The following is a 9,961-nucleotide window of genomic DNA, read 5'->3' on the forward strand; positions in this document are numbered from 1 at the left end:
TAAAGGAGAAACTGTGATGAGATATGTATTGAAAGTTAAAATACAATCCCCCAAAGTTCTGAACAGAGTAAGTGTTGCAGTGATTTAAATTAAGATTTCTAAACATATTTTCGAGATGGAATTATTTTTCTCAATTAAACACTTCTGTAAAACACAAGATACTATCTCTATGTGGATACTTTTTGATGTCAGTGTCCTTTGCTTCTGTGTTAAACTAGCACAGACCGATACTAGGTCATTTATTTTTAGATGGAATACAATTTAGTTCACTTCTGGTGATATATACAGTGCTACTTCTCATCTAAAATGATTCCAGCTGTGGAAGAAACAATGGGTGACTTCTGATTAGAACAAGAATTCTCTTGAATGTTTTTGCCCTGTTTTCAACTGTTTTAAGAAGAGGGTGTTAGTTGGTAGACATTGAATTAGAATGTATGTTGATGAAATAATTCACTTATAAAGTATTACTTACATTTTTTAACTACAAGTTAAGTTAAGTTGTATGAGGTTTTATAAATTCATAAAGGCTCGCTAACATGTTTTTCTCTCTTTTTTTGTCTTTTTCTGTAACAGTAAAATTTTTAGAAGTTATTAAGCCATTCTGTGCAGTGTTACCTGAAATCCAGAAACCAGAAAGAAAAGTGAGTGCCACATTATGTTCTTACTTTTATTGGTTCACAGATAAGAGAATATTGTGATATGCAAGTCCACACTCCAATATAAATACAGACAGTGGGCCCTAAAGTAGGACGTATTCTTTGGAGGAGGGGGAATCCATGTTAAGGTAAAAGATTACCATGATGACGAATTCATAACAGCCTTCTGATAAGTTGTTCCTCTTGGTAATTATACTAACTAATTTTTTAAACAATGTCTCATGTCTAGACTGGGTTTATTTAGTTTCAGCTCCATAAGATTGGATCTATTTTAATGTACTAGAACAAAGTTTTCCAGCTTTTTTTTTTCCCCTGTGGGTACCATTGTTGGCTTGGAGTACCGGTCACGACTCTAGGCTTTCAACTGATATATATATATATATATTACTTTGAAAAAGCTTATGCTATAATTCAGGAACCACAAGTTTAGTCCTTCCTTTCCCACAAAGTGTTTTCTACTCCCATAGCCGTGATTCACCTTGATGAAGTGGGAAAGTGATCTGTCATATAGTTTAGGTAATTGGTCCCTATTCACCTACTGGACGTGATACTTTTGTTTGTTCTGAAATCAGTGAACTGAGTTCATTTCCAGGTGATCTCTCTATTCCCCTAGCCCTAGAAGCTCCTCCAATTTCTCAGCACATTTTCTAGATTAAAATTAGTTAATTTCTGCAGATGAGAAAGACATCTGCCCTGTCAAAAAAACCCGAAACTACTGTTTTTTACTCCCAAAACTCAAGCAAGCATATATCACCTAGGTGACAAAGGTTCTAATTAGAGTAATAAATTTACCTAATATTCATTGTCACGACTGGCATAAAAATTCCTTAAAAGCTAAATGTTGATTTTTATATTTTTGAAAGGAAATGCGTATCTGGGAACATGACACCATCTGAGAGCATCAGGTTAGGATGGGATGCAGAGATGCTTGTGCCTGTAACCATAGCTGAGCCTGCTGGATTGAATGGAGAAGATACAGTAAAAACTGCTGATTATTTCCCTCTGGCATTGATTATTAAAAAGATTGGGATTTATCCCTTGGCTCTTTGCTCCATCTATCTTTCCTTGTTGCTTTCCAGCATCTTTCCTGGATGCACCACATCTGGGTGGAAGTTACCCACCTCTGTTACTGCAGCGGTGAACCTCTGTGCAATCTTCTGGTGCTGATTTATGTGATTAGTTGGGTATATACATCCCATTTTTGTCTAGTGAAGTGGATGGGAAGAGGAAGCTAAGACAAATGTACAAATATTGATGTTTTTGTAAAGCTCATTGACAGCTATGATTTCTCTTTTTGGGTTTTTTCCTCCTCCCTTTCTGTTTGGCAGAGAGGAAGAGGGGCTTGATCTGCCCATGTCCTCCATCAGCAGATGAAGGATGCCCAGAGGGGTGCCGAGATTCCTGTCCTCGCTATTTGGGTTACTTTATCTTTGTTACTATCTAGGTCGCTGTCTAAGCAGTGACTGTCGGTTGCCAGCTTTGTACAAATTTGAAGTGAAAATATAATTGGGAACATCTTTCCTAGACTGAAGAGCTCTTTGACTATTTTAAGTTATGTTCCTTGCTTGTGCGTAGTTTATCAAGTGACCTAGGTCATTCTATATAACTGTAATTCTTTGTTATTTATTGTTTTGTTGCAAACTGTCACTGGAAGACATCATTAGTAATGGTTTTAGTGGGTTGGTTAAGGCTAGGACAAGAAATGAAGATAACAAAATAGAAAAATAAATCTGTTTTCTCTAAACTTGTATCAATTGCTAAGTGAAGGTAAAGTTTTGATTCAGCTGGACGGTCATTGAATCATTTTGCCATTATTGTTGATGAGGGAAGTGGGGTTTTTTTGTCACTAGGGAGTGTTGCTATTTTGTTTTGGCCAACTTGATGAACAGAAGCACATAGAACACACTGTTCAGAACGCCAAGAAGATGATCCTTAAATCTCTTTATTTTCACAAGTTTTAAGAAAAATGTCAAAGGAATAAAATGTCCAATTGAATCTGATCAGATGATGAAATGTACCGTCCCTGTGCTTGTTATAATTTGTGGCTGGAATATTTTGGGACCGGTCTGCATTTTGCTGTTCCTGGCACATGGATTCGGATGCCTCCTTTTTTTTTGTCTTTTTGAGTCATAGAGACTGCTGTTCCTGGCACATGGATTTGGATGCCTGCTTTTTTTTTGTCTTTTTGAGTCATAGAGACTGTTTTCTTTGCGAATAACTGATTTGGGCGATGCAGAATTTCTCTAATGCTCATATTCACTGGAGTTACAGAGAGAGACAGAGCAGTTGCAGAGCTTGACTGATACAACAGAAGCTAAGGTTAACTGTTGAGCTGCAGAGATAATTTGGTTAAGCATTTTTCTTTTAGAAGTCTGCACTTAAAATCTGAATTCTAGAATTCAAACAACACTTGGTAAAGTGGGTCAGCACTGCATAAAGTCTAACACAAGATACTGTTTGGATTTATTTGCTGCTGTCACCATTTTTCTTTTTTTTAACTTGGCACTGTAAGTATTTTTAGCATCTGGAGTCTTTTATAAAAGACCAAGGCAGTATCAGTAAATGAATTAAATTACTGGGTTTATTTTGCTTCTAAGTAAGTGTATGCTTTCACTTATAAAGATACAGAGTACTTCTGGGTTTTCTTTTGCTTGAGAAGCTGTGCTGCTGCATCAGTTCATAGGTTTCTCATTTGTAGGTGTTCAGGACCTATAAAATCAGGCACTAATCCTTTTTCTTGTTACTTCTCTCCAGGCGGATTCAGTGGTTGGAGGCAGAACCCTAGTATTTCTGCTCCATGTATCTTACATGTTAGTTCATGTCACGTTTTAGTAGCTGCTGTACTCTTGCCTGCAGTAAAGACACTTATCCTAATGTTTATGGTCCATGAAGGAGAGGTGGGAACTTGAACATAACACTGCATCTTAGCTCTCTCTGGTCTCATCAAGTGCGTTCTTTCTGTCTTACGCTTTGAGCAATCCTCTGGTTCAAACTGAAATCTTGTGATTCTTCTTTTCTTGCACCTGGCACTAGTTACAGTTGCCTCAAAAGTTGTGACCCTGAGATTCTCTTCAATGTATTAGTGAGCAATGATTGTGGATCTGACATTCTTTTTAAAATAACATATAATCTACATTGATAGAAATACTTTGTAAGAAAAAAAAGAGTCTTGAAAAAATTGTTTTGTTGTCTGTGTCCATGAATATAATGGTGAATTTAAGCTTCCTCTAACATCCTTTGAATAACTTAATTCTAAATATTTTTAATTGCTCTCCAGAGCTCCTGGTTCTTCTGGTTTTTATCACTTGTCTTCACAGCAGTTAAATCTCTTTAAAACTCGATAGTGCTTTAGTTTAATAACTTCCAGCCTTACAAAACAGTGCCTCCAGTCTGTTGACTATTGCTTTTCTGTAAATACCCTCTGTATATAAATACTGTATATGAAATATATTCTACTCACTGAATGTCGGCCATGCTGTCTGCCAGATCCCATGTAAATTTTCTTTAACCACACAGAAGCCCATGACGCACACTCTCCCTCTCTCTCTCTAAAATCTGAAATCATATTAAAAATAAGTTCTAATGAGAAAATTTGCCTTCTGGTTCAATATCTTTGCATTTAATTCTGAGTGATACAGCATTTAGTGCTAATGTGAGAGTACAGTGAAAATTCTACATACAGTGAACACATTGATCTCTGCAATCTGTTTGTAGATCCAGTTCAGAGAGAAGGTACTATGGACGGCTATCACGCTCTTCATTTTCTTAGTATGCTGCCAGGTAGGTATTGATATTTTCTGTGTTTCAGAAAAAGTGCATTCTGTACGTATAGAACAGAATGCTGAAAGTGTGAGAAGTTCTTGTTTCATATTGACCTACCAGTTTCAGTTATGTATCTTTATGGTTAAGTATTTAAAGTTCAGCTAAAGAAACCTGATTCTCTGAAATTGTCTTTATTATTGATTGTATATGTTTTCAAAAACTAATACTTTCTATTTAGTCTAAAACATGTAATGCTTTTTCTTGTTATGTGAAAGATCCTATCAAATGATGATACTGGCTGCAGGGTAAACAGCCAAGCTAATTATTCATTGAGTAGTCTAAACAAACTGGGCAATATTATACATTCTATACCCTCTGTTCATAGCTAAACTTAAATTTTTACTGGATTCCTCGAACTAGCTGATGGGTTGTAAAGATTGCAAAAAAATGTTTGAGGTGTTTTAAGTTGACATTTTTTTGTGAATATACTGACAAAAATGTTAGTTAAAACCTCTCCAAAACAACACAGGTCTTTGTAAACACATACATGGTCTTTATTACTCACAGTTGCAGGAGTTCCTAGACCTTGTACTTGGGTTGTAAGCAGATAGTGAAAGAATACTTAGTTTTTGCAGAAAATAAGAATCCATTTGTTACTTGATATATATTTTTTACAACTCATAGACCTCTAAAATGAACAGTACATCTTCAGAATCAGAATTTTACATTATATTTATTAGCTTACCCATTCCAGACTCTGGAGCAGTAGTTTAATAATTTTTATTTTCAACTCTGAAGGACTGTTGAAAGGTTCAAACCCAGCTCTTGTACCGACCTGTTTTTTTTGGAAGGAGGAGGTGGGAATAGAACTAGAGCTAGAAGAACATATAGTTTATCTGTGTTTCCTAGCTGCTGGATATATGCATAATTAAGATTTTGAATCTATACAAAAGTTTTTAGTTGAGGAAATCACATGGTGCTGACTAGAGTTTTCAGGAATTAATCTACAAGATTGCCTGGATTCCTAGTCTACTGGTTTTGTGATTGAGTTTTAAAGATCTCAAAATCCCTCAGTATTGACATACAGAATATTGCAGGTTTTGTCTGTATGGGATATTTTAAAACATATTCCCAGCAGTAGAATTTGAATATTTTAACTTGCTGGAGGAAGATACTGACATTGTTTGTGCTGTAGCTTTAATCTGTACTGAAAAGAAATTCTGTTTAGGACTGTTTAAAAAAATAAAAAACCTGCCATCTTCTGTCTTCCGAAAGATGTTTTGCTACAGTTTTCTCCTTTTTTTTTTTTTTAAAGTTGCTGCAAAAATGTTGGTGAAATAAGTAATGGGATATAATCTAATATTTTGCCTGTTCTGTTAATGATTTGTGGTGGCTAACCTATTTATTTTACGCTTTTTCTGTTCCTTTGGGGAGTTTATTACTCTAGAACTGAATGTGTCAGGCATTTACATCTTCAGCTTCAGTAATCTGGTTTATGTGCGCTGTCTCTTCTTTCTAGGGGTTTCTGCGTTTTCCTGTAGGAGGGTCTTAGTTTACATAGTTTAGTCCTCTGAGTCATACTCCAATTGGAGGATTAAAATAAGTGGTGCCAGTATCTGTGTTATTGTATGTTCTGGTTTAATTAAAAAAAAAGTTTGAATAAATAATATTAAACAGGATAACAGTTGAATCATTACATGTTAAGATTTCTGGATTAATGCAAGCTTTCTTTGTATATCTGCTTAATGCTGCTGTGCACTTTGACAGATACCTTTGTTTGGAATCATGTCATCAGATTCTGCAGATCCGTTCTATTGGATGCGAGTCATTCTTGCGTCAAACAGAGGTTAGTAGATTATTCCTTTCTCTGTTTTGTGTCGGTATAAACAGACCAGGATAAAAAACAGCTGGCTGTTAAATTTCATATAATCCAGATGTCATTTTGAAACACTTTGAGTTCTTAACACAGATGTAGTTAAAATTGAGTGATACTTCAGGAGTACTTCATTTTAGGAATATGGGGTGTCCTTTGATGTGCAGGTGACATTTAATATTGATTTGCAAGTTTTGGGACGATTCTGTTTTGAATTATAGGGCAGTCTTATTCTGTTTAATAGACAGGGAATCTTCTGCCCCACCACTTAATGACCAGCACTAATGTGCACTGTGGGATTGTTGACTAGGAAATACCTCCTGTGCAACTCAGTTACACCTCTTAATATTTTGGCAACGTTATAGGCAAGTAATTTTAGAGGTGGGAAAGCTAAGGGCAGAGATGATTAGGATTATAGTTTAGCAAAGCCAAGCTATTTTATTTTAGAATAGACAAGTGGATCCCAACCAAATGTATAAGAAGACTTAATTTCAGACTTCTAGTTTAAGATGAGTGACCTGGCACGCATGACTCTAAATGAGGACGCTGACCTCATCTGTGTCCTGGAAAACAGTCTAGAAGAAAATCAGTGGAACCATCTAATGTGAAGATACAAGTTATTTAGGAATGGCAAATTTTGTCACACTAGTGAAAATAATAAATTAAGGTAAATGAGTTTACTGTTTCAGACTCTACTGCAGAATTTGCATATGAAATTCTGTGTCTCGCTAACAGCGTGTGATACTAAATGCACTATCCACTACCAGACAGAATGGTAACAGTGGCCAAGAAAAGGCTAGACAGACTGTGAAGGCAACAAAAAGCAGGAGTGGGAAGGTTAATTTTTGCTTAAGTCAGCTGACTAGATGTCATTGGAGGATGTGAGGTAAAGGCTAAAGTTTTTGATATCGTAATTTTCTTGCTGTTGGGGAAGTAGACTTCCATGAGAGAAGACAACATTTAATGCGGCACTGAACAGTGTGTAGACTAGGATGCAAGTATGAAAGAACCACATTATAATAACAACTTCAGTGCTTTCACGTTTTGGTAGCAGGGAAAACACTAAAATAAATTAAAAGAAGAAAATCGTGCGATAATGCTTAAAATTTTTAAAAATAAGAACTGAAATGAGGATTCTGGTGGTTAGGCAGAAATGAAAAGAAGACCCTAGTCAATAGGGGAGGTGCTCAAAAACCCTTTGTTAAATTCCGACTAAAGGCTCTTCAGGAAATTATGCTATTGCGGGATAAGAGGGAAGACCTCCTGGCTTAAGAACTGGTTGAAAAGATCAAAATAAATGTCTGTACAAATCTGTAAGGTGCTACAAATGGAATGTTGTCTGCAGTTCTAATCCGCTATGCCACAAAGAATGTAGTGCAACTAAAGAAACACTCAGGAAAAGGCACCAGGGAAAATCCAAGGTAGATATTAATCTATAGAAAGAGATCCTGAAAAAACTCTTTGCCACGAAATGTGCATATCCCAAATATCTTGTAAGTCTTCAACTTTAGAAAAAAGTGGATAGGGTCTGGATTGTCACCTTTTCCTTATACTCTGAGAGGGAAGGGCAGCCAATGGTATTATTAAGCAGCACATGTAACTCTTATTAAGCAGCACATGTAACTCAAAGTTTCTGAATGAAGTACTGACAGAAGTTGCCAGAAGCAGTTGCTGAATAAATGGCTGATATATAGGCAAAGGGGAATACAGGATGATATTTCCCCCAAAGAAGGGGCCCCTTTCAGAGATGGGTTGTGAGGATAGGTCAGCTTTAGGTTGGTCAGCTGTGGATATACTGTTTCTACTTCTTTTCATCTTCCATATGACCTTACAGACCATGCTTCCCCTGTGACTGGCTCTTGTTGAGACTTTACAATTCTGTAGTAGCTGAATTGTTTTTTATTAGTAATTCTCTTGGTAATCTTATGATGGGACACTACTGTACTACTTGTGAGAGCAAAGTTACACTTCAGTGTGTAAAGAATTGTAAGCTGATTGTCTTTTGAATCTCCCTGGTGGATATTGTGACTTAACATAAGAAAAAATGTGCATTATTTATGTCCCTTGAGTGACCATGTAAAAGATGGTGACAAAGTAACTTGATCTGGCTTAATTGAATATTAAACTTGTAAAATGTTTCTATACCCAAACTTTTTTTAAGGTTCCAGCTTGGGAAATGTGGAAAGTTTGATCACTTTGTAGTTCTAGTTTCTTCATTTTTATAAAAATGTCAATGATTTGGCTTTTTAAGCTTTCAACATCTTCAGACAGAAGGTGTTCTGGTATTAGCTGAAGGACAAATTAAATTTCAAAAATTCATCTCTTAATAATAATGTTGTTGCTCCCAAAAGATGATATGGAAGAGTATTTTTATGTATTGAGATCGGAGGGTATATTGCACAGGCAAGACACGGGCTCTTTTCCTGAATTGAATTGCTCTGTGTACATTCAGTTCTGCTCCCATGTCGCATTATAATATAACTCAAGCAGGTATTGGTACTTGAACAAGATTTTGCTGAGAATATTTCTAAATTAGAGTATCAGGTGGTAGTTCTGGTGCTGCAGGTGCATCAGTCTGAGGATGCAAGCAAAGCGAGGGGTGTCCCAGTTTTTATTACACCAGATGAAGTGATTGGGAGGGAAAACCAGGAACATTTTCTGGAATATACACCTATGTGCTGCAGCAGTAGTGTTTTATGAAGTTGTATCATCGTGTTTGAGTTCTGTACAGTTGGAAGTTGATACTTTGGTGATGTTGCACCAGTAGGTGAGTTGGCAGAGTAGAGCATCTTAGTGACACGTTTGTTTTGTTAAGAGCTGGTTTAATGATAGACTTCTTTGTTCTTGAATCACTGACTCCAAGAGTGGTGTTATCAGCCACTGTGGGTCTGCAACATCTTTGCTGCAGTCTTCAAAACTAAACTTTTGGAAAATGTGACAATTGAAGCACTGACAGAGTAAATAATCAGGGACAAGATGCTTTGCAGTGGAAGGTTCCTCAGTATGATATGCTAAAAAGCTGAGCTTCAGTGTGCGTTGACCTTTAGTGTTAGCGTGGTTTCACAAAAATACTTGAAGTGAAAAGCTACGTAAGTTTTCCATGGTGCCTTCAAAATCAGGTATTTTAACACAGCAGCTGCCCTTTGTGAGGAGATAACAATCTTTGGTTTGATCGTACCTCTACTGGAATATACAAGTTTGAAACGTTATGAAAAATGTTCTTTATAGGTAAGAAACCTTTCAATAGGCCTGATATCCTCAGAGTATAATTCTTTAGGAGACATGCTTGAGTGGCAACTGTATTAATTTTTCTTCCTGTTTAGGTACTTTGATGGAATTGGGTATCTCACCCATTGTGACATCTGGTTTGATCATGCAGCTGCTAGCTGGAGCGAAGATCATTGAAGTTGGTGATACTCCAAAAGACAGAGCCTTGTTCAATGGAGCTCAGAAATGTAAGCACTGTTACAATTAAGATTAATAAGTATATTTTTATTCTTGGGAAAGCAGCCTGCCTAAGTGATACTAGATGTGAGATGTCTTTGGTAGGTGATTTCAGCAGATTTTTTTTTAAAGGATTTGCTTTCTCTCTTGTTTTAGTATTTGGGATGATTATTACCATTGGGCAAGCCATTGTGTATGTTATGACTGGAATGTATGGAGATCCTGC

At 36.4% G+C, this 9,961-nt stretch overlaps 1 protein-coding gene across 1 annotated transcript in view; it reads left to right on the forward strand.

Annotated features, from left to right (window-relative positions):
* Positions 1–573: 573 nt before the first annotated feature.
* Positions 574–9,961, forward strand: part of SEC61A2 (Sec61 alpha 2 subunit (S. cerevisiae)) — a gene marked incomplete at its 5' end in the record, with an annotated part of 14,336 nt that continues 4,948 nt past the window's right edge. The window contains 5 exon segments of the mRNA XM_010077609.1: positions 574–641; positions 4,371–4,436; positions 6,186–6,264; positions 9,615–9,746; positions 9,892–9,961. The exon segment at positions 9,892–9,961 is cut by the window's right edge and continues 1 nt beyond it. Of these exon segments, the coding sequence (XP_010075911.1) occupies positions 574–641; positions 4,371–4,436; positions 6,186–6,264; positions 9,615–9,746; positions 9,892–9,961 (415 nt within the window).

The sequence above is a fragment of the Pterocles gutturalis genome, unplaced genomic scaffold, assembly GCF_000699245.1.
Source record: "Pterocles gutturalis isolate BGI_N339 unplaced genomic scaffold, ASM69924v1 scaffold4123, whole genome shotgun sequence".
In the NCBI taxonomy this organism is placed as follows: Eukaryota; Metazoa; Chordata; class Aves; order Pterocliformes; family Pteroclidae; genus Pterocles; species Pterocles gutturalis.